This window comes from Rhinolophus sinicus, chromosome 1, assembly GCF_057876585.1.
Source record: "Rhinolophus sinicus isolate RSI-liver-muscle chromosome 1, RSI-T2T, whole genome shotgun sequence".
NCBI classification, from domain to species: Eukaryota; Metazoa; Chordata; class Mammalia; order Chiroptera; family Rhinolophidae; genus Rhinolophus; species Rhinolophus sinicus.
The window spans coordinates 156,780,572-156,806,440 of NC_142501.1; the positions used below are offsets into that span (position 1 = coordinate 156,780,572).

Below are 25,869 nucleotides of genomic sequence, written 5' to 3' on the forward strand. Positions count from 1 at the left end.
AAGACCTGTGCTTCAGTGTCTCTTAGGCAGCTGTCAGGAACCTGAAGGCCTGAGATAGGTGATGGCTGGTCATGATGTTCTCTGGGCATTTTCGCGGGGTGGTTGTAGGCCCAGCACGGGTGCAAGAGTCGAGACTGCATTGACTTTGTAGAAACCACCAACTACACACCGTAGCTCCCTGGAATGCTGCTCACCCACCTAGAGCTGCATTGCCAGGGGCACTCTGGGTGCCTGGGTGGTGGATCCTGCCACACAAGCTGAGGAGACCTCTTGCAGAAGCAGAGGACCCATGGCACCTCAGGGAGATTTTGGTGGTGGACAGTTACCCGAAACCTGCACTGCAGCCATTCTTGGGTGGTTCTTGGGGATTTGCAAGCCTGAAGAAAACAGTGGCTGGCTGTGGTGTTCTAAGAGTGTTTTCGCCAAGTGATCCAGGCCAGGCACTGCCTGGCACCACCTGAGGCTGGGGTGTTCTCGGGGCGCTGTGCAAAGTGGTCACAGTCCGGGTACTGGAGTAAGAACTGAATCTGCATTAATTTTGTGAAAACTACTGGCCACATCTCTTGACTCTCTGGGATTCTACCTCACTCAGGAGTGCTGCATTGCTGTGGGCACTCTCAACACCAGATCACCCAGCCCGGCCTGTACACCTAAGGAGGCTCTTTCTTTCACTGGGCCTTATAGGCGGCCTGTAGGTGGCAATAGGCCTGGGGGCCCTAGGCCTTTTGCCAAGCTGTCTCGGGCCCACTACTGGTGGCAGCCAGCCTCGGTTCCCAGCAAGACCACCCCCACATGCCTTCAGGTCCAGCACAGGCAGCAGCAAACCATATATAGCTTTGTGGGACCGACCATTTAGCTGCAGGCTGGTAACATGCAAGGCTGAAATTGGTCTGCATAGGAGCCCCTCCTAAGAGACACCAGAAACAGCACACCCAGAGGCTAGCTTCAGACCACACCAGAACACTACCTGACTAGCATCACAAATGTCACACTGAATGGGGGGGGGGAGCTTATAACAGGCACAAGAGCCCATGGGGGCAAATCTTCCTCTGCCCCCACACAGCAGCTCATACACTGTGGGCATAGCCAATCCTCATAGTCAGTCAGCTTGGGAGTCAATCCTACCCACTCATGTGCCAAAAGCAATCAAGGCTCAACTGAAACAGGAGAACATAAACAACACACTCAAGGGACACTCCTGGAACACATGCACAGGAGATCAAGGAGATTGCACCCTTGGACCACACAGAACACATACTACATACAGAGGCCACCCAGCAAAGATTGAGAGACATAGGAGATATACCTAATACATAGAAGCAAACATTGAGTGGCAGCCAGATGGGGAAATAAAGAAACATGTCCCAAATAAAGGAACAGGAGAGAACTCCAGAAATAGAACTAACTGAAATAGAGGCAACTAACCTACCATAGACAGGATTTAAAACAATGATTATAAGAATGCTTAAGAAATTTAGTGAGAATTACAACAAAAAAATAAAGAAGGACACAGAAACCATAAAAAAGAACCAGTCACAAATAAAAAAATACAGTAACTGAAATGAAGAATACACTAGAAGGAATAAATAGAAGATTAGATGAAGCAGAGGCTTGAGTCAGTGATTTAGAAAACAAGGTAGTAGAAAACACCCAATTGGAACAATAAAAAGAAAAAAAACAATAACAGGGAACAGTGAAGATAGTTTAAGGGACCTGTGGGACAATATCAAGCATAACAACATTCACATCATAAAAGTACCAGAAGGAGAAGAGAGGGAGCAAGGGATTGAGAACCTATTTGAAGAAATAATGACTCAAAACTTCTCTAACCTGGGGAAAGAAATAGATATACAAGCCCAGGAAGCACAGAGAATCCCAAACAAGACAAACCCTAACAGGCCCACACCATGACACATCATAATTAAAATGGCAAGGGTTGAAGACAAAGAGAATCCTAAAAGTAGCAAGAGAAAGACAACTATTTACTTACAAGGCAGCTCCCGTACAATTGTCAGCTGATTTCTCAACAGAAACTGTAGGCCAGAAGGGAGTGGCAGGAAATATTCAAAGTGATGAAAAACAAGGGCCTATAACCAAGACTACTCTTCCGAACAGGGCTGTCGTTTAAAATGAAAGAGACAAAGAGCATCCCAGACAAGAAAGAGCTAAAGGAATTCATTATCTTCAACCCAGTATTACAAGAAATATTGAAAGCAGAAGAAAGAAAACAAATGAAGATAAAAAATATTAATAATAAAATGGCAATAACTACATACCTATTAATAATCACTTTAAATGTAAATGGATTAAGTGTTCCAATCAAAAGACATAGGGTAGCTGAGAGGATAAGAAAACAAGACCCATGCATATGCTGTCTACAAGAGACCCACTTCCTACTGAAAGACTCATAGACTGAAAGAAAAGGGATGGAAAAATGTATTAGATTGGTGCAAAAGTAATTGCGATTTTTGCAATTATTTTTAACCTTTTAAACCGCAATTACTTTTGCATCACCTAATATTTCACGCACAAGGAAAACAAGAAAAAAGGTGGGGTAGCAATGCTTATATCGGACAAGATAGACTCTAAAATGAAGATTATAATAAGACAAAGAAGGACATTACATAATAATAATAAAGGGATCAATCCAACAAGAGGACATCACCTTAGTTGTTTTTTTTGTTGTTTTATTTTTAAGAAGTGAGCGATCTTAGGCTATTTATGGTGCAAGTCTGGTTAATTTTTCCTTGCTAATACTTAAGCAAGAGAAGCAATCCAGGAGTAGAGCTCAATGTGTTGGGAATTGTAAAGTGGATGCTTAAAGTTGTGAATCTTTTAGAGAGACACAGCAGAGATCTGGAAAACAGGCTCGTGAGGTTGAGGCTACCTACTGTAGTATCTTTGTGAAAATTGCAGGAATAGAGTGAAGACTTTTTAACATCATCCTCAGACACATTTCTGGTTTGCATTGTATTTCAATTTATTTTGATAGCAAATCATCACACTTATCACTGTATGAAGATATTGTAGTTGATAAAAAGCAGGGAGTATCTTAGATGTTTCCCCAGGAGCTCTGGTTTTGCCTAGGTTTGGCAATCAGATGTCATTCCCAGGGTGGTTCCAGCTCTAGGTCTACGAGAATAATGGAAATGTTAGAAAAGCAGAGCTAATGGGCAACAATCATAATACTGCTCAACAGATGCATATAAGGTCAAGTTATTTTTATGTTTAAAGACAAACCGATCTAATCTGACCCATATACCCACGATGGCCCACAAGGCGGGTCCGGAATAAAAAATTCCCAAGACCTGCATATAAAGCATCACGGGTGCTATACCAAGGTACATCATATTCTTGTTTTTTCTTTTAATTAATGATGTATGTAACATTCTGCTTTAGGAGACTGAATACTCACTGCCAGGGCAAAAAAAAAAAAAAAGAAGAAAAAAACAAGAACCAATGACACCTGAGTCTCCCCCGTCACTTCCTGTCATGGAATCGAGAAAATAGTTCAGTAGTTGTATTTTACTAAAACACTGAGTGTGAGTTTTTATTAAATCACCTTCTACTTTATAATGAGGCAAATATGTCTCCTCTTTGATTCCCCCCAGGCTCTTTTCCAAGACAGTACAGCAGAGTTGTATCATGAGTCTATGGGCACAGTGAAAGAAATTCTACCTTTCATTGTTCTCGATGAGTTTATGTCTCGGAGTAAGAATAAGATAAGAGACACATCCGTGCTTCCCCCACTGATGTTTCTCTTACAGTGTAAGCACCTGGCTGTGCTGAGTGTGATTCTGGTATTTAAAGTATTTTCCATCCAACTTGATTCTACAGTGTGAGCCAACTCCTTTTATTTGTTGGCAACCCAGGGTACATTAATTGTTTATAAAGCTGAAGCGAAAAAATATAACTGGTTTTGTGGGACTAATTAAGACACAGTAATTCCTTCTCCAGTGGGCCTGCAAATATGGCCACAATCAATTTGGGGGCTTGAATAAAAGACTTGATCAAGGGGACTGTGGGGGCAGAGCCCCAGAAAGTAGTTTACAGGCTCTCGGCCTCACGTGGAGGAGTGCTGGCTCGGGTAGTAGATGGCCGTCAGCTGTGGCTGATTGGCCGTCAGCTGTAGCCAGTTAGCCAATTAACCGCTAATATAACTGCTGCGGCTATGGAGGAGAGTGAAAGAGAGTCGTCGGTGGGTTGCAGACAAAAGGGACAGCAGGTCGCACGTCCAGTGAACCCAGCCTCCAGTGAGACCGTAGTGGTATGACTCCCCTACCTATGGCTCCATGGGTGTTCCTTTTTGGCCTCACCATATCCTGCGTTCTTGTATGGGGAGCGGGAGCAGAGACCCCGCAGGCCGCCCTGCACGACAGGGACCAATAACTGCCAGGATGACAACTCAGATTTATAGTAATAAGACTTTAGTTAAGAATGAAATAGCATCAAGCTGTTGACTGGAAGACATGAACTGTAGATGTACCTAAGCCTGAGAACACCTGAGGCAAAGGCTTCATCTTCTCTAAGCTGTTCAAATCTTTAAAGAGGGGTAGGTTTTCACTGGAAAGAAATACATAGCCAACCAAAATTGGTTTAATGGTTTAGGAAGTGTTTCATACTAAACATATCCCACTGAAGAGTTTACCTATTACAGTAAGAGAAAAATCATAGAAGAAAATGGATATATTCCAAAGCAATTTAAAATATGATAAAAAGTCTGGTCTATCTGGGGGAAAAGCTGCTCACCACTTAGTGTGGAATGATTAAGTCAAGTCCTGGGTCCAGAGCAGCTCAAGACTGTTGTTTTGGGGTAATGCTGCTGATATTTGAATGAATCGAGGCTTGTCCTATAGAGCTACGAAATTCTCCCTGGAGCCCAAGAACCACAAGCTTCTGGTTGTGTACAGGAAACCTAATAGGGTTGTGGCATCATTTTCTGGATATCAGGTGCCCCAGTCCTACAACCTTGTGAGCAAGGTATAATCAGCTCTTTCAAAACCAGATAAATACTCCTAATATACGAGTGTAGGTAGCCCTTTATCACTACAGATTGTCATTATAATAAAAAGGCAGTGGATAAAATTGACCTCAAGACTCAATGCATATTGTTGAAATCTATGGAAGAAATATGTGAGTTATTTTAGGACTTCCTTCCAGTTGACCAAAATGCACTTGGGTAGACATACAACTGGGACATGCAAAAATTGCAAGATTAATTAAAGACCATAGAAAAGTATTAAGTAACACAGGATAAATGATAAAACATTTCTATAGAAGATGAAAATAATGACTGTGAGCCAGGAGAATCAGTATAGTACAATCATCAATCTGTCACTAAAAAAATGGAGTTTACCTATTGACTTAGCATTAAAAGTATTTCTGAAAGTTGTTAGGTTAAAAAACCTCTTGAAATCCATCAAATAGTGTTGCCTCCCCTTAGCCTGAACGAATATACGTGAAACACCAAGAAAGTACACTCTGAGCGCCTAAACAATAACATAGTCCAGTGACAACAAATCCAAAAGTGAAATTATCATATAGCTCCCAAACAACCCTGATGCTTTTTTTAAAATTAAAGTTTATTGGGGTGACAATACAACCCTGATTCCTATTAAAACTTGAGATATCTTAAAGGGTGGGACATGCGCTAACTGTTGTGTACTGAAATGTTTAACTCTAGAGAGATTACATATAGATTGAGGTAAAGGGAGACTGGATTATTTTAAATAAGGGAAGGGGAATAGTTTATCAATAACAGAGACCAGATGCTATTTTAACTCTGAAAATTTACATTGAAAATAACTCAAATTTCAATTCTTTTCCCCAGAAACTATCCAGAGAATTTACTTCCCCTTTAGACTATATCTATATGACGAAGCACAGGCATATATAGGCAGGACACTTGATGCATTTTATGAGCAGCGGTAATAGAAGCAGCTGCAGCAGGAACACCTTTGCTAGGATGACTATTATTTTCTAGGTAGTTTATAGGCATCATCATTTCACTTGACCATTAAAACCGTGCTGAGAAGTGGACATTGTAATTTTCTTTTTACAAAACTCCCCCCCGCCCCCCACAGCTGTAGGGAATATAAGTAACTTGCTCAAGTTCACAAAGACAGATAGTTGGAGTAGGGATTCTAATCCAGATTGGGTAATTCCCAGAATGAGTTTCCTTGATCAGCCCCATCAGACTGCCTCTCAGAGTGCTCATTTTCTGTTTTACTGTTTCATAGGATTCAAATAGTCGATCGTTGAAAACCTGAATATGATCGAGTAATTTAATTTCGTTAGTTAATGGCTTTTGCTTCCACGTCATTTGGGGGAAAGTTGTTAGTAAATTAGCAAAATAATATTTTTATATCATTGAAAAGCCTTGGCTCAATTAATATCTGAGATAAACCCAAATCATTGTTTTTACCATTTTTTAATCTCAGAAGTAATATCTTTAAAATAAAGACAAATTTGGAGAGAAAATATTTTTGTCGAAATGTACAGAGTTGAGGTCATCTTCAGTTTAAGATATGGAATTCTGTCTAAACTATTTTATGCTCTTAATATCTTGAGGCATTTTAAAATGGGTGAAAATGTAATATCTGAAAGAAGCAAGTGATAATACCATGTTTCCCCCAAAATAAGACTGGGTCTTATACTAATTTTTGCTCCATTAGGGCTTTATTTCAGGGGATGTCTTATTTTTTTACATACAACAATCTACATTTATTTAAATACAGTCATGTCATCTTCTTCTGGAACATTGTCATAGCGTACTAAATGCATCTGTCTGGCTGAGGCTTATTTTCGGGGTAAGTCTTATTTTCAGGGAAACAGTATTTCAACAGTATTGCTTTAATTTGAAGAACACCTCTTTCATCCTGAAACACTACTTTGTTGCCTTTAAAACTCGATAGACTCCATCTTTGAACTCACATTTTTTTTCTATTGAATGCATCAAAATCTCTGCAATGATTTCATGCTGCCATTATCTTAGATGTAATGTTATGATGGGTGTAGTACCAGGCTGGGGACCCAGATTCTAGTCCTAAATGTGTCAGTAGTTGGCTGTATATACCGTCCTGTGTAAGCTCCTTAACTTTTCTAGATGCTTAATATTCTCATCTGTAAAATGAGTTTGAATAGATAACAGTTAAAATAAATAATTTAAAAGTCTTCTTTTTATTCTGTGATTTTTAAAGTGATTTTGCACAAAGGTGGATTCTTTGCTGCCTTTGGAAAAACAATACTTACCTAACACAATACACATGCATCAAGACTGCAGGGTAGTTTTCATTTCAGCATCAATCTGAAATGAAAAAAGAATATTATATTATCATTAATGAACTATTTTATTTGTAAACTACCAGGTCATGAAGAAGGTATATAAAATTTAACCTTGATTACAGGAAAGGATTCTTGTCAAAAGGCAGTTTTATATTGAACTTTTTTTTGGCTATCCTTCACATTTATTTAGTTTTATACTGTCCCTGCCCTTAAAGAGTTTACAGTATTCTAGGGAAAATAGACAAGAAAAACATGACAATAGAATTAATAAGTGCTAATTGTTGGGTGTGCCCAGAATATTAAAGAGCAACAGAAGAGCTTGAGGGTCCGGGAAGGATTGCCAGGGGTGATCTCTGAATTGAATCCTGAAGCTTGAAGAAAGATAAAACCAGGTTATAGCACCTAGATAGGGCAATCCAGGGTGAGTCATCATGTGCAAAAGCCTTAAGGTGAGAGCAAGTTTAATGTACTTGGGAAAACTGCAAGTAGTTCAGGAGAACCAAAGACAGAGGAACCAGAAGCAATGAAAGACCAGGCTGGAGAGTACAGTAAGGGTCCAAACTCTCTCTCTCTCTTTCTTTCTTTCTTTCTTTCTTTCTTTCTTTCTTTCTTTCTTTCTTTCTTTCTTTCTTTCTTTCTTTCTTTCTTTCTTTCTTTCTTTCTTTCTTCCTTCCTTCCTTCCTTCCTTCCTTCCTTCCTTCCTTCCTTCCTTCCTTCCTTCCTTTCAATAATAATAAAAGAGGACTTTAATTTAGAAGCAATGAATAACATTAGAGGAATGTATTAACCATTTTGTGTTTTACAAAGGTTATTTTGACATCACTATAGAGATGGGATTGGGTGTGAGGCACTGGGAAAGGACTGGCGATGAGAGACCAATTGGGAGGTTGTAATCTGCGTAAAAGATTGCCACATTTAAGTACTGATAATGTAGAAGAAGGTAGAGGGAGAGTGAGGCACACTGAGGAGTTAGAATTGATAGGATTTGTAATTTGATTGGTATATATGGAAAAGAGAAATTAAGGATCACTGTTTTTATCTTGGACAATGAGTGAATGGTAGTAACTGTCATAAATTTAGGAAATACCAGAGGAGATTTTAAGGGGGAGATTTGGGGCATGTTGAGTTTGAATTCCTTGTGGGACAAGAGCCCTTAATATTTGGATAAAAAGTTTGGTGCTGAAGAGAGAGATCCTGGCTGAAGGTAGTGATTTGGAGATTAAAGGCACGTCCATGGATGAGAAACTCAGGGAAAATGTAATTTTATGAAAGTGAAGAAGAGCATGGAAAAAGCTCTGGAAAACATAGAAATTTAAGAGATGGGTAGGAGAAGAGGACAATATGAAACAGAATGAGAAGTGAAGAATCATAGAAGGATAAAAAGTAGATATGATAATGGGATTTAGTGATTATACTGACCTGGTGTCATTTTGCTATTTTAACAATTTTGGACTTTCAAGCAAGTCAATAGTTTTTTGATATCAATATTTTGCTTTTGTCATTAAATTAGGGCTGAAGTCTGACAATGACGTGGAGAGTAACAGACTTGTATGGAATAACCTTATGATTTTCCTAACATCATGTAACCTCAGTATATCTCATTCAACTCACCTGCAAATTGAGAATTAAAATGGTACCTAACATCCAGAATTATTTTAGATTATTCTATAAGAATGTACATATAAGGCTATTAAAATTCTACGTAACAAATAGTATTGGCTTCATAAATGCTAGCTATGACACTGAGAATCATAAAATCTAGATATACTGAGAGAGATAACAAACTATAGTGGATATGCTAGCTTTTCCTGAAATACAAGAGAGGAAGAAAGGGAAGGTGGTGGGAACGTAGGAAAGAGGCGGGTCCCCTTTCTCCTCTCTGCCCATCTTCCACTTGGCTATTTGCGTTTGTCTCTATGTTTTCAAGATTTTAATAATCAATTCCAGCATATAATAATGGCTTTCTGAATACTTTGAAAATCATAGTTGATACCCACTAGCACTCTTTTGGGACATCTTAGAGGAAGCGTAGTAATGAGTTCTCAGAAGAGGTAGGGATGCCCTACCTGAATGATGGTGGAGAGAAAAAAAAATCAAGTCTAATTTTGCAACTAAGTTCTTCTGCAGTCAATGGACCTCAATGGCCTAATAAAATGAACCAATTCTGAGAGTGCCATGATGAAACAAACAAAAAAATTATACTGGTTGTTCTATTTCCTAGTCATTTCAAGATCAGGGTGAGGGTAAGAGTAGAGTACCATATAATGAAACATGAATATAATTCAGAAGCCCTTTTGCCACTCTTCCAGTGACTATGCCAAGTATATTTAGAATGGCAGGTAGAGATGGATCCCTGGATATAAATGACTTGGAGGGAATGTAGTAGATGGGCATTACTTTTAAGGAAAACATTTTCAAGCAAATATAGGAGAAGGAGATTTAATAAGAATTATAATCCAAATATTATAGGGTAAATGGGATAAATAAACTATGCATTGAGAATTAAAGTGAATGCTGCTCTAACAGATTTGCCCTGACATGAAGTCAGAAAGCAGAGGTGAGCTCATCTACCTAGCTATCAGATCAATGTAGAAAGACAATCAAAAAGGCTAATAGAAACACCAGAAGGTCTAATCTCTGAATGGTGTAAATAATCAAATGTCTACAAGTATCTCAAAAACTTCATTCATCTTACTCTTCTTTAGCAATTACTGAAAGATTGGCTTCTTGGCAGCAGCACTGCAATAAAATTAATGGGTTTAAAGCAAGAAAATAGAAAGTTACAAACCTGCCTTCTCATCATTGTAGTTGAAGAAAACAGTTTTTAAATGGCAATATGTTATAATGAAAAATATACTGAAAGACAACTCAAGGAAATGAAAAGCAAGATGCTTGAAGAAAGGAAGCATGCATTTTGTGAATAAAGCTCAATTTGTCTGGTATGATGTCAAAAAAGGAAATGTATAGATAAGAGATAAAAGGACTGGGGAAGGATTATAAAAGTGATATTTTAACAGAATGCAAAACAATATTTAGAATTCTTTCCTTTTTAAAAATGACTGAATTAGACCATCAGAGTAAATTCTGCTGGTAGCAAACTAGGTAAGATGACTTTACTTTTCTGGAGCAAGGCAATCTAAATTCAGCTGTTGTATTATGAAAAGCAAATTGGTAGTAAAGGAAGGAACGGCTAAATTTAATTGTACAATGCTAAATGTTTTACTGTTGATAATGACCAAAATATCCCAACATTCCAGCTCTTTCATTTTTGTTTGTTTGTTTGTTTGTTTAAAATGTTACTTAGTTTGAATTTTAATCAAAGATAAACATTATACATTTCTTAGCAGAATTTAAAGAATAGGCGTTTATTCTACTGCACTCATTTCATCTGGAATTCTGACTTTACAAATTGTTACAAACAAGCTTAGCAGTTAGGTTTGGGACTAGAGTGTAAATGTAGAAATTGGAAGAGAAATCAGAATCTCGAAAGGTATAAAGAAAAATGAACAAGATGCTGTAGCTCAATTTGTCAAACTAATTAAGGCTTTGTTGGCACTATCCAGTAAAAAACAAGCAAAACTTCACTTAAACATTAACAGAATCGCTATGCATAGCTCAAGGCTTTCAAAAATCCTTTACACAGCCTAATTTTTAAAAAGTCACTTCAAGTTTATCGAGAACAGAGAATGGATATTTTCTAGTTGATAGAGAAAGCCAGACTAGACTCAGCAGATATTATGAGGCGCGAATATCATGGCTTAAATTGTAGAAAAATATTCTCAGAAGTGCAGCTACTGGCACTTCTGAAATAGGCTACTTCTAGGAGAAAATAAATTGACTATAGGTATTTAAATAGAGGCTGAATGATCTCTGGAAGGAATTGACTGAGTGAAAAATTACACTAGGTGATTTTTATTGTCTTCCCACATTTAAACTTTTGTGATTTTTTTTATTAGGTTCTTAGATATTTTCAATGTGCTTCTATAGAATAATAATAGAAATAGAAAAATAATAGAACAATAAAATGAAACCCGGCTTTGTTGCTTTTATGGTTTAATAAATTAATAAAAATTCGTTGGAATCTTTGAAGGAAAAACATTCTTTGATTTATAGTAAAGGACTTTTATTTGGCATTAAATCATTAGCCTAAGTGGCATTGACTTTTACATTTATAGTTTATTTTATGGACAAAAAATTATGGGTCAAAATGTATCATAAATGCTACTTCTTTTTCACTAACACATAACGTAATAATGATATCCAGTCGTCAAAACATCTCAGCCACCAACTTAATATCATGAACTTCAGAAAGAGGTAAGCAAAGGAAGAAAATATTTTGATATGACAGAGTTGGTCTTAACCTTCCTCTGTATTCCAGAAATGGAATGGATCAGACAACAGGATTCTTGGAATTGCCACTAATATCTCCAAGTTAGCAGTACGGTGAAACCGAGTGTTATCCTTTGTCTCTTCTAGATAATTGAATTGACTGCTGGAGAGTAACCGGTCAAATGGAGGATGTGAACAAATGGGATGAATGTATCTGAAAAGGGCCAACCAAACATCTCCCCATGGTATTTAGGATAGACACTGACTGGGAGGAGGAAATCCTAGTATAAGACATGTAACAAAATGTTAGAGAAAGCACATATCAGGTCTACTCACGATGGATCCACACATGTGAAGCTGGGCTCTCCTCCTCTCCTTCATACCTTCAGTCGACATAAAGATAGAACACCAAGAACCAGCCTCACACTATGGTTTTTAGGAGAAAACTAACAGCTCAGATGTGGTGAAAGGGATACACTAATCCGCCTATTACCAGAGAAAATAAAAGGTCTGCCTGGAACTGCACAAGGTAAAAAAATATAAATGATCTGGCAACTATGCAACTACATTTAAGAGACAGAGGGAAATACAGAGAGGGGAAAAGGAAGAGGAGAGGAGGGAGACAGAAATGTGAGGGAGCCAGGGCCTACAAGGGCAGGGGGGTCATATTTAAAGAAAGATAAACTGAAGAACTAACAAATTAGGAGGAGCAGGGAAGGAAATTAGAAAAGATAATTTCACAGTTGGAAGCCAATTGATAGTATTTAAAAGAAAAAAGTACAATTGAAAATGACTCTAACATTTTAATATTAACATTTTTTTTTAACTTCTAGAAAATCACTCATGGTGAAGCAACATTTGTGTGACCTCTACTAATTAAGCTGCATTTTTTTTCTTATATTACATTAAAGCTAAATTACTTTTATAATTAAGCTAGAAAGTATGGTATCCATTTTTCTAAAAGTATTTCTTTATCAATCTATCCACTAATACCTATGTACATACATATGCACATACATATATAAAATACAACTTTCATGAAATATTTATCTTCTCTATGTTAGATGGACTAATATTTATAATCTTTTTTCTTTCATTTAAAAAAGCTGTTAATAGGTTACAAACTACCGTTTAAAAAACACTGACTATACTTCGCTGTCTGTATGCACGTACACTTTTTTTCTTAAAAGTTTAAAATTTTGTAAATTTTGCGACTACCTCAGTTTGCATTCAAATTAGCACAACATGGAAACTCATTTTTCTTTCATTGTAAAGACAACACAGTTATAACAGCAAAAGGAAAACACTGCCATGTAATGACATTTCAATAACAAGAAAGAAAGAAATGAGTAAATCTGAGCACATAAGTCTTTCAAATACTGTGCAGTGATAACTGAAGGGTCAATTGTTCTTACCTCAGAATCACAGTAGAGGGGAGGTGAGTTTATGGAACAGCACTTGGAGGCAAACTCTGAGCGCCTGCCAACCAGCTCTTCCAGTTCTGTGTCTGTGGCGTCAGGCAATTTTGTTCTTAATCGTTCTGCTAGTCTGAAAGACCATTTTTTGTAAGGTTTTATTAGATGTACCTTATAAACATTTCTAATGGAAAATGATAGCCATTTCAAATATTTTACAATAAAAAAATGAAAATAGAAATACTTGTCCCTCAAGAAAATTCTATATATCTGTGGAACAATTTTTAGTAACTCAATTTGAGATTAGAAAGTGAAATCTATACTTCTTTTAGGATCATGAAAGTAAACATATAAATTGCTGCTGAATTTGAATTCCAGTCTATCCCCTTTGATTTGCTCAATTATATCAACTTGGATAACTTCCTCTTATATTTTCCTTGACTTCTCATGTTCTCTCCAGTTTTGTTTCAAGTACCTTAAAGACTGTTTCCCTTACAGAAAGTCATGCTACTGTAATGATTTTTCTTTTCTCTCACATTTTGTCTCAAATTTCTCTCACAAATTTCCCCTCAATTTGCCTACTTCTCACCTAGCTATGATGGAAAATGCGTTTCAAGTTTAGGAACATTTGGTTCTTGTTTTTGGTTCGACTGTTTACAGCTCTCCATTATCACTTTCAATGTGGTGCTAGAATTTAAATTATCTTGATTCTTTCTCAGATTGAACTGTCTATGATCTTAGTTACTCTCTACCCTCATGGTGGACAACTCAGCCTGGTTTTATGACTTTCTCCAAGAATATTTGCCAGCCAAGTAGAAAGCAATGGGAGGCAGAAGAGATCCAGATTTATCTAGCATTGGGCTTGGCAAGATGGATGCTGGAAAGGGACAAGAGGGTCAGGGGGACTAGTTTGCACCTAAAGCATTATTGAAATGAGTTGGTTCCAGCTGGGAGAGGAGATGGGTGAAACCAGAAGGAACTCACAGGAACGGGGAGGGGTCGGGGGAAGGGGATGGTGGGATTTCAAATACATAGACGAATAGTCTCAATATTCTCTAATTTCACAACCTTTCACAACCCTAAATGTGAATTCTAGTACATGTTCATCTGGAATAGAGATTATATCAATTATCTTTTAAGTACCCCATGTAATTCTGGAGTTTAAAACTGTTGGTAGAGAACTTAATCTTGCATCATCTATTTAACATTCTTCTACACTACTTCTGTAATGTATTGACAGTTTTCTGATACCTGTAAATGACAATTTTGAACTTAAGGCTTTCACAGTTTTCATTTTCTTTAACAACTTTGCTAAGGTTGACTTCATGGGGGTCATTGAAAGAGGTGATTTGCGGATTCTTTAGAAAGGTCTTTTTGTGGAGTTCTATTTGTTCTTACTTGAGGCCTGTGTTGTTCAAGATGATATGACATGGATCTAAGACATTTACTTAATGAGATGGAGAATGGCATGGTCTTTTCAACAGAGACATTTTCCAGGAACCCAGTACAACTACTTTCCTTATTATGGCCTATTTAAGACCGTTTTGTAAAGAAATACTTTCTCCTCTTAAATGAGAAAAATGACTATTGACAACATTGTAGATGGTTAATTAACATTTGTTTTCAGGTTTATAGAGAATGCTTACTGCTGATGGGTAATACTACTCTTAATTGAAGTTTGGGTGCTCTTCTCAGACAATATGCCATTAAGTTAGAAAACATTTTCCAGCAGTTTTATAGTTTCTCAATTATGTATATTGACATCTACAGATTGATAAACTAGGGACTAATTTTTTTAAATCAATTTATAAATTACAAGTCTCTTGTAATTTATATTTTTGTGGCTGTGTTCTAATTCAGCTCTCACCTGATATATATATATATATATATATATATATATATATATATATATATATATATAACCCCCTCCACCCCAGAAAACTGTTTCTTCTTACACAGATATTAGATTCTAACTACTTTTTAATACTCTTTTAATTGAATCTCTTTTTATATTGCTCGCTTAGCATATTTTAAGTCTTCAGCTATGTTTTCAAATCACAATATTGGGATAGTATTGATAAATCTGGAGGATATGGCTAGAACGGTTCCCTTACTTTTTCTTGTACTCAGTAAATGTGTTTTCTGAATAATCTGCACAGAGTTCTTGTCCCTTGTCAATGAAAGCAGATAGCTCCTTCTTCAGTTGAGGGACCTGTAAGAAAATAATAATTACATTAAAAAATATTTGCCTTAACGCTGTTCCAGGAGGCATCAAATCAGAATTGCATGTAACGTGTCAGTATGAGTGTTAAATCTACACTAGACATTGGTAAGCATTTTCTGTGTAAGGCCAAATAGTAAATATTTTAGGCTTTTTTGTAGGCTTTTTTTGTAGTTTCTGTTGTAACCACTCAACTATGCCATTATGGCACAAAAGCAGCCATAAACAGTGAGCATGGCTTATGTATGAACATTGATATTTGAATTTCATATGATTTTAATGTGAAAGCTAATCTTTTTAAAAAGCCATTTAAAAATATAAGATCATTTTAGCTCACAGGCCATACAAAAACAAGCACCAGTCCAGATGTGGCCTATAAGTTACACTTTGCCAACCTTTGTTTTAGACCAGGGTGGAGGACGAAATGTAGCTAATTGTACCTTAGCATTAAAACAGGCAGTAGAATCTTCAGAGTCACAGCATTCTTGAAGGCTTTTCGAGGTTTGCTCAAGTATTTTACTGAGAAAGACTTCTGGAACATGAGTCCTCCTACTTAGTTCAAATGTATACCTAGCATGAGAGAGAAAGAAGATGATACATTTTAACATGCATGGGTATATTTGTGTATATGTGTCATGGTTTGAAATTTGACATCTATAACAAAGGCAGGGCAACTGGTTTCTACATCTTTAATTAAAAACAAAAGATTTAGCTAAAACTGAATCCAAATCAACATGTTTAGGATTAAAAATAATTTCCTCATTGAAATCCAAATGATTAATAGTTGTTTTGAGGTTATTGTGACTAGTTAAAACTGAATTAAAGCTCTGTATATACCATATATACATTTATATACTATATTATCTGGAGTTAATTGTATTATTGTTACACCAAAGACAGTTCCATATGCATTTGAAGTAGACACATTCAGTAGGTACTTTAAATGGCTTTTCCGTGCAAATAGATTTGTGTAAATTCTTCAATTGTCTTATCCCATTGTTCTCTATGCATTTATAAAAACAATGAGTATTTATTCAAATATAGAGTTTCAATACAGTCTAAATTCTGCTCTATGATATTGATAAATTATATTCTGACCTGTTAATTCAACCTACTTGTGAAATATTTTTATGCCATAGGTATGCATATACTACTCATAGTGTATGCAACCAATGGTTTATTTATCTTAATTCTTTTCTTAGTTGGTTGAAACCAGATAAAGGTTTAGCATCTCTTCCCCATCTAATTTCTTTGTTGTTTAATGCTAGTGAATATCAATATTGTCAAGAAAAAAAATTGATCAGTTCTACTTACTTATCCATGGCTTCCGTGTTTTCTTTACCACACACATTTTTACTTGTGGGTAGCTCAACTTCTGGCAGCTCAAGTGGTTGAGAAGCTGGTGTGACATAAGCGCACATAAAAATGTCCATGGGTGTTTTCTCCTGACAACAGTCTTTGAACTTAGTATTCTTTGTGGATAAGTTGTCACAGATTTTTACTGTGTGTTCAGGCAGCTACAAAAGTAATTGTGATTTTGTGCATTGTTAGTTTTTTGGTAGGTCCAATTAAAAATAAGGAAGGTTCCTTTAAAGAGGTAATTCAGTTAAAATGAGGCCTTTAGGGTGGCCCTAATCCAATATGACTGATAATCTTATTAAGAAAAAAATTTGGACCTGAACAGTTACAGAGGGAAGACCATGTGAAGACACAGAGAAGATGACCATCTACAAGCCAAGGAGAGAGGCTTCAGAAGAAATCAATACTGCTGGCACCTTGATCCTGGACTTCTAGCTTCCAGAACTGTGAGAAAATAAATTTCTGTTGTTTAATCCAAAAAAAAAAAAAAAAAGAAGTAAGGAAGGTTTACATAGGTTTACCAGCCCTGGCGAGGTATATATAAAAGTCAGTGTGAATGTTCTTAGGAAGCAAATTGGTAGAATATTTTTGGAGAGAAATTTGATAATATGTATGAAAAGCCCTAAAACGTACAATTTGACATTCAAGAATTTATCTTCAGAAAATAATTATGGTAAAGGGAAGATTTAGTTATAAGGCTATTAAGAACAACATGGTTTATAATACAAAAACCAAAACAACCTAAACCCAATAATAGAGGACTAGTTAAATAAAATATGGCAGATAGATGCAGTACATGCAATAGATATATACAGTAGAGTCCTACTAGCCATTATAACTCAGGTTGTAGAAAAACACCTATTAATGCAGACATACATTCTTAATGGAAAAAAGACCAGGCATCATCATATATCTAGTCCTAAAGAGGTCCACAGACTTGGAGAGTGACAGATGTTGGAAAAAATTGGGATGAACATCAAATTATAACAGGTAGAATAAAAACAATAGTAGCTTCTAATAGTATAATGGTTGCAGTCTTGTCTAATATAACTTTACTAGCTGATGATGAACATTATATGCATCTGTACTAATACTATTGAGCACATGTAATATGGCTAGTGTGACTGAAGAACCGAAGTTTAAATTTTATTTCAGTTTCATTATAATTAACTTAAATAACCATACACAGCTACTGGATACTGTATTGGGCTCTGCAGGTGGACTGAGTCCTTGGGAATCAGATAATCTTGTCCTTGTGTGTGAGCTTTGCCACTTACTAGTTGTGTGACTTAAAAATGATTGACCCTTGCTAATCTGTTTCTTCATCTGTAAAGTGGAGTTCACAAGATAGTTATAGTTCATAGGATACATGTGAGGATCATTGAAATGATGCATTTAAAAAGCAGCTTAGGAGAGTGCCTGCCACGTAGTGCATGGCACTTGATGATGGTGATGGTGATGAATTCTCTTACCTCCTTGGCCATGCAGTCCTCAGAGGTCGACTCACAGCACTTGGAGAGGATTCTAGTAACATCTTCAGCTAGTGGCAAAACATCCTCCAGATTAGCAGTCGGTGCTTTTTGGGATAATTTTATGAGATGGCTAAACAGTTAAAAAAGACTTTGTTAGCTTACCCAGATTCTTAGTTTTCTCGGTTTCATTATGAGCACACAGTCTGGAAGAATGATATCATAGTTTCTAGCAGCTCCACGGAGCACATCTGCTATGTGATGGATCCTGTGTGCGGAATCTGCTACTCAGAACTTAATCATCCCCAATGAATCTTTTCAAATTTTCTGTATTCATATACAGCTTCTCTCCTGGCCAGATCTACATAGTTGAAGCATACTTTTAAAATGTTAGATCTAAAATGGTACTAAAGAAAGTACTAATGTCTCTCTAATCATAAGGCCAGTGTTGTTTTGGGGGCTTGTCACAGTCATCATATGTGTTGTTATAAGTTCACTTAGAAACTACAGTACAAATAAGATAAAAGAAGTAATGGAGATGTACAACCCTAAACCACTGAGTTAATAGATGTTGATGTTTTGGTGTGAAACCCTTAGTATTTTATAAGGTTTACAATGTATTAAGTATTTTATAAGGGATTGTGCTGTAATAAACTATTGACATGTTTACCTTTCACTTACCATAACAGGAATCATTTCTATATTATTAAATATTCTTTATTGTGGTTAAAAACATAACATATTTTATCATCTTAACCATTTTTATGCGTACAGTTCAATAATGTTAAGTAAATTCATGTCGTTGTAACACATCAATAGAACTTTTTTGTCCTATAAAACTGAAACCCTATACCCATAAAACACTGATTTGCAACCCCACCCACATTGCAACCACATTTTTATTTTCTGTTTTAATGATTTTTACTACTTTGGATACCCCATATGACTGGAATCATACAGTATTTGTCCTTTTGTGACTGTATTTTCCTTCACATAAGGTCCTCAGGTTTATTCATGTTCTGGTATGTGATGGGATTTTCTTCTTCTTTAAGGCTGCATAATATGCTTTTTTAAATCCTTTTCAGGAGTTTATTTTTTAATTCAATTTATGGGGATAACATTGGTTAATAAATCATATAGGTTGCAAGTGTACAATTCTGTATCACGTCATCTATATGTCGCATTGTGTGTTCACCACCCAGTGTCAGTTCTCCTTCCATCATGGTATATTTGACCCACTTTACCCTTTTCTACCACCACCCTTTCCCCTTACCCTCTGGTAACGACTAAACTGCTGTCTGTGTTTCAGTTTTTGTTTGTCTGTTTGTCTTGTTTTCAGTTTTATATGCCACATGAGTAAAATCATATGGTTTTCAACTTTTTCTGTCTGATTTATTTCACTAAGCATGATGCAAATGGCAGCATTTCATCTTTTCTTATGGCTGAGTATTTTTGCTTTTGTTGCCTATGCTTTGGTGTTAATTCCAAGAAATCATTGCCAAATCCAATGCCTGGAAACTTTTCCCTTATGTTTTCTTCTGGAAGTTTTATAGCTTTAGGTCTAATGTTTAGGTCTTTAATCTATTTACATAATATATTTTAAGTTAATTGTAATACATGGTGTAAAGTAAGGATTCAACTTTATTCTTTCACAAGTTGATATCAATTTTTGGAGCACCATTTGTTGAAGAGACTGTCCTTTTTCCATTGTGTATTCTCATCATCCTTGTCAAAAATCATTTGACCAAATACATAAGGGTTTATTTCTGAGCTCTCTGTTCTGTTCCCTTGGTCTGTATATCTTTTTATGACAGTATCACAGCATCTTTATTATTGTTACTTTGTAGTATGTTTTGAAATTAGAAAGTATGAGGCCTCTAAATTTGATCTTCTTTTTCAAGATTGTTTTGGCAATATGGAGTCCCTTGATATTCCATATGAATTTAGGATGCTTTTTTTCTATTTCCGCAAAAACATGCCATTGGAATATTGATAGGAATTGCATTGAATCTGTAGATTGCTTTGGATAGTATAGACCTTCAACAATACTAATTCTTCCAACCCATGAGCATGGAATCTTTTCCTCTTTATTTTGTATCTTCAATTTCTTTTGTCAATGTTTTATAGTTTTCATTAAATGTTCCTTTACAATATAATTATAACAAACTATGGCATTCTTTCATATGATATACCATAATTGATTTAAGTATGCTGTATTCTAGGGACACTTAGGAAGTCTCTAATTTTTTCATATTTTAAAAAAAAGCAGCAATATTTGTAGCTAAATCTTTCTTCACACTCAGTGCTATATTTCCTTGGGGTAAATTCCTGGACACTATTGCAAGTATTATCTATCTATCTATCTATCTATCTATCTATCTATCTATCTATCTATCTAGATATATATATCTCTATATATCTAGATATATATATATATATATATATATATATATGTATATGTAGTGGTTTTATATTATAAATTCCTATGCTCTACTTGACAACTACACTATTTTAATGCAAAAGTAAAACTAAAGTGAAGGTCTAGTGAAAATGCCACTTTGTCTTAGAACTACTCAGATGGAAGATTATTTTTTAAAGGACTATTGAAAGTAGTTTCTATTCCCATTAGGGAAGCTTAGGATCTGGTGCCAAAACGAAAAAGACTTTTTATTCCCATCAAAGGAAAAAAGTTTGTGGAGTAGAAGGAGTTAAAGGACCATAAATAGTGAAAAGATAAAGCTGGCAATCTAGATGTCTGAAGAGATTTGAGAGAAGTATTAACATAGAAACTGTCAGAATTAAAATATGGCATTAAGAGTAGCCATACAAAAATCAAAGAGAAGGTTACAAATAGAGTAGCTAAGTAATTAGTATAAATTCACAAAACTTAAGAGAGATATATATTATATAGCACAAAGCTTCATATAACAAATGAGAATCCAGAAAGTCTCATCTCAAAAAAAAGGAATGGGCAAAGCAAACAATAGGTGATAAACAAAAAACAATTTGCTCTTGTATTTGCGATATACTCATATGCTAATATGAATGTTGAAGAAATAATTTCTAGTCGCCTACCAGTTTTCTGCATGAGTATATAGAACAGGTTGATTTAAAAACAAACTCATGTTTTGCAACATAACGTCCCTTATTCATATTCTGTGTAGAGAAAACAAAGAAGAACTGGGCCATATATTTGGAAATCATTGAAGCATAAGACTACAATTAATATCTTCTATTACAAACATTTTCTTAACGAATCCTAATATTATGAATAGATAGTACAGAATCAAACAGCTAACCATACTAATGGTACTTAATCTTTACCTGAGCCTTGATTTCTCCTTTCCATAAGCCGCATATTGTGAACAGATTCTATTTGACATAGTGGTGAGAAGTGATAAATGTTTAATCTGGAGTCTCTAGGAAATAAGTTAAAGAATCTCATTAGATGGTTAAGGTCCATTGAAAGCAGTGTGCAGGAATCGCAAAATGACCCTATTAATATCATGATTTTAAAAATATTTTATATAAAAAATATTTTTCAATTAACATTGACAACAATATTATATTAGTTTCACGTGCAAAAAACTACACAGTGATTAGACATTTATATATCTCACAAAGTGATCACCCCAATAAGCCTGTCACCCATATGACACTGTACATAGTTATTACAATATTATTGACTGAATGTATTCCCTCTGCTGGTAGGTGTTGGATTTATCGAGGGAATCACCTCATAAATTATATAAATGTCTAACCTCTAGTCTGTACACCTGAAACTAATATAATATTGAATGTCAATTACTATTGAAAAAAATAGTCACAGGAATTTAAAATATCATGACTTTATTTAATGACTACAAAACTGAATCCTGACCAAAGACATTTATTGATATTTCTTTCCCAGAGGTGGCGGTATGTTTTTCCAATTAACATAATGCAAAAGAGGCATGTTAGAAACCTACTGATTCCAGAATCTGAACTTCTACCATTTAAAAATAGGAATAGCATTAATAAAAGGAAAAAAAAATAATGTAACAATGTAATGAATGACACCTACCTCTTTCAAAAAGCATACGGTTGGGCTTTGTGAAGTACAACAGGACCCTACCATAGACAGGTAACTCTTCGTGTAACTGACTAAAAGCGACAGAGGAGCTTGGCCATAATTAATGGAATATTCATACATAAATCTGTGGGGAAGAAAAATAGTAGAATTTGTCAAAGCATTTCTAGGAAACAAAATCTTTTTCATAAGCATTTTGATAGAGAAAGGATGCATGTTAAGTTAGTTTCTAGTTTTGGTATGTAAAAATCACTATGGATTTACAGAAAAGGTTATAATACCAGTCACTTTTAATCAATATTTTTGTTAAATAAAAATAGGTTCTTTCCTAAATTTCCATGTGAATTGCTTGAGAGGAAGGCCATTTTTACCTTTATTAGCTTAGTGTCTCAGGTGCATGCCCATGGTAGCTGTTTATTAATATTGATTGATCTAATTAAAATAATGTAATTAATGGATTTACCTTTCATTATCTACCTTAGTTTACTGTTCTAAACAATTGCTATGTGTAGGTTTATTTATTGAAATCATTTAATTTTGTAGGAGCATAAGCCCCTATGGGTCTAAAAGAGGCTCTGAAATCTTGGGCAAAATCCTCTCTGAAAATTTGCAGGAATGGGCAAACCAATGAATTTTTGTAAAATTGTGACCCTGATTTCATACTTTTAAAGACAGTTTGAATGACATTTTATATATATATATATATATATATATATATATATATATATATACACATACACACAGACACACATACAAACACAAATATATATATTTGTGTGTATATATATATATATATATATATATATATATATATATATATATATATTTCCATTATCAATGAATCCCCCCCCCCATTTTTATGATTTCTAAGACTAATATAAAGAAGCAATGAATAATGTGGCTTCTGATAAATGTTACACAATGAGAAAGTCAAAGTAATATGTTTACTTATATTGTACATGTGTCAACTTCACAACTATTTCTGGGGATGTACTGTAGGAATAAGGAAAAAAAAAACTTTATTTCTTATGCTTTCCTGGAAATTAAGTATTAAAAATGTACACAGCAATAAAATTCTATCAGGTGGAGTATGGAAAGATCCCTAGCTTACGGGGAGCTGCCAAATATTTGGAAATATGTCATGAGGACAGGGAATCCAAGTGATTCTGCTTTAGTAAATAGATAGGGCAAGTTGGGTGGGAGTTTGGGAAAGTTGATTTCATCTCTGTCTCAGAAAGCCATTTACAATAATCAGGAATGACAGAGATGGGCTGTCTTGAGTGAAAGCCAAGTTATTTTTATTGAAAGTTGTCAAGATTGCTGTAGAAGAGGTGTCTGTATAGAATAGGTGGTTATTAGATACATTTCTGATATTTCAGGCCCTAAAGTTCTACTTTTCATGAAAGAAGCTTACTGGTCAGCAAATCCCTTGGGATCTTTCCTGAATGCCTCACAGATTTCATCATTAGTTGGCTCTAGGTAGGTTGGAAATTCTTGTGGCTGGTGCTTCAGGGCAGCCATACAGAGTTTCTTTTCGAGGCCCTCTTTGGTGCAGCACTCCGAGGTTCCTGGGTGCTCGGGGAATGGAGAGTCACTTTCACAGGACCTAGCAGACAATGCTGAGGTCTAGAATGAGAGAAGAAAAGCAAGTAAACTCAATATGTATACAATTTCCAGGTTTGTAGTTCTCCATTCAGTGTAACATCTTTAGTCTTAAATTTTAAAGTTCTCATTAGTAACAACTGTCTATACCAAGGTTCATGAGATGATTTGTCAACATGGCAAGTTGTATAATCATAGTTATAGGAAAGTATAAGGTCTTATATTAATAAATGACTTTCCTCAGAGTAGGATGAAAATAGAACCTTCTTTAATAAGTGGACTGTGTTTGATTGTAGCCATTACAAGCATTATCCTCTAGCCCAGGGCCTCTCCATGGGGATAGTAATGTCCCTGCGGATAAAGGAGGTCATTTCAAAAAGCTTGGATATAATCCCCTACCTGCTTTCTGCTGCAAATACCTCATAGAGACTGAGGATCTACCTCTGCCCTCCCCCTTTCCCTTTATTATAGGAGATGACTCTTAACTCTTGCCTGCTTTAGTCTTTTACATTGGTTTGCATTCTTTTATTGAGTGGTCCTTGAGTCTGCTTTTGCATCAGAATCTCTCATAGTGTGGATAAAAATAGAAATGTGTGGGCTGCACTGTGCAGAAAATCTGATTCAATAGGTTGGAGATGAAGCCCGACAATCTGTTTTTCCCCCAAACCCCAAAGCTTATTCTAATGTTTACCCTGGGTTGAAAACCACTGGTAGAACTTAATCTACTGCCTCAACACTAATACACTGATCCATGTGAACAGACTAAGCCTATGGTAAGTGTACCACCAACATAACAGTAGCAACAAAATATTCTTTTCAGAAAGAATTTAGAATAAAAGTGTAAACCAGAAATAGTCATCATGGAAAAAATTGTTTTGGGATTTACATGGGAAAAAGTAGTTTCACATCTTTAGACTTATTTTACATGTTAGTTGTTACCTTTTTAAGGACAAACTTCTAAAGGTCTTTTCTAGCAATGAAGAAAAACAACATAATGAATTAGTTATATAAACTAAAAGTAAACATCTTCTCGTCTCCCACATCTACCTTCATCAGATTCTCAGAACTTAGGAATTCTTAGGAACTCCCTTTTTTACTGTTATCTCTCTTTTCAGTGAATGTCCTTTTTCTTTTCTTTTTTTCTTTCCATTTCTTTCCCTGGCAACTTTCCTGTTTTACCTTTTTTATTACCTCCTTTCAAATAAAAATGACGTTTAAAAAGAAAAAAGTATCAGCACATTAGAAAAATGCTTTGATCTAGCAGGAGAAGGAAGAAGGTGGTGTGCAAAAAAAGTGAGTCCCAACTGTGTTCTCTTATGATCTGTCCCTACAATCCTACAGCTTATTTCAGATCAACGGATTAGTTAGTAAATACATGAAATAAAATTAAAATGTGTTCTGTTATTTTCATCACGGTTGGTAGTTTGATGCCTGTTTATTTTAAGGTAGTTCAGAAGGTCAGGTTTAAAATGACAGTTGTTTATGAGCTTGGTAATGGGAGAAAATGATTATAAAATTATTAGAGAGTAGGTAAGGATCAGATAAGGCAATTAATTAGTAAGAATAATCATTGTATAGAATATATTCTGATCAGATCTTTGGAACACTGTTTCTGCAGGGAGTCATTTGACTACAGACGTTTTTATCAAGATGCATCTAAATGTAATTTTCATCAGGTGATTACTACATTAATAAGTTGCTTGAAACACCTGTGTTTTTGCTTTTTTCAGCTATATTTCAGTCTATGTTTTGAACCCTGTCATTGTAGCATTTTAATTTCTGAATATATACTTCAGGGGAGAAAACACAGAACCTAGTAGTACATATATAGGAAAACCTTTGTACTTCAAAGTAATTTGAAGCTAACACTATATTGTTCTGGGGCATTCAGTACCAGGCTTGGCATGATAAAGGTATGGGTAGGCTTTTAAGATACACAAAATACATTAGAATTATTTCAAGAGGTTTATGAGTCTACACATGCCTTTGTTTTTTTCATTTGAACCTTGTAGGACTAATGGGCAAAATTGATTTGTTACGCTGGAATAAATATGGGCTCTAGGGATAACAGGCTTCATAATTCCCCCAAAGTTGGAGTAGATGGAGTTGCTGACTAGGAGT

General features: G+C 35.5%; 1 protein-coding gene across 1 annotated transcript in view; it reads right to left on the bottom strand.

Annotated features, from left to right (window-relative positions):
- Positions 1 to 2,955: 2,955 nt before the first annotated feature.
- GC (GC vitamin D binding protein) overlaps positions 2,956 to 25,869 on the bottom strand; it is a 38,011-nt gene continuing 15,097 nt past the window's right edge. The window contains exons 4-13 of the mRNA XM_019720975.3: positions 23,561 to 23,772; positions 22,141 to 22,273; positions 21,402 to 21,496; positions 18,081 to 18,210; positions 16,564 to 16,766; positions 15,690 to 15,819; positions 15,143 to 15,240; positions 13,029 to 13,161; positions 7,252 to 7,306; positions 2,956 to 3,132 (exon numbers count right to left, since the gene is read on the bottom strand). Of these exons, the coding sequence (XP_019576534.3) occupies positions 7,271 to 7,306; positions 13,029 to 13,161; positions 15,143 to 15,240; positions 15,690 to 15,819; positions 16,564 to 16,766; positions 18,081 to 18,210; positions 21,402 to 21,496; positions 22,141 to 22,273; positions 23,561 to 23,772 (1,170 nt within the window). The 3' untranslated portion in view covers positions 2,956 to 3,132; positions 7,252 to 7,270. The remainder of the gene's footprint in view (positions 3,133 to 7,251; positions 7,307 to 13,028; positions 13,162 to 15,142; positions 15,241 to 15,689; positions 15,820 to 16,563; positions 16,767 to 18,080; positions 18,211 to 21,401; positions 21,497 to 22,140; positions 22,274 to 23,560; positions 23,773 to 25,869) is intronic.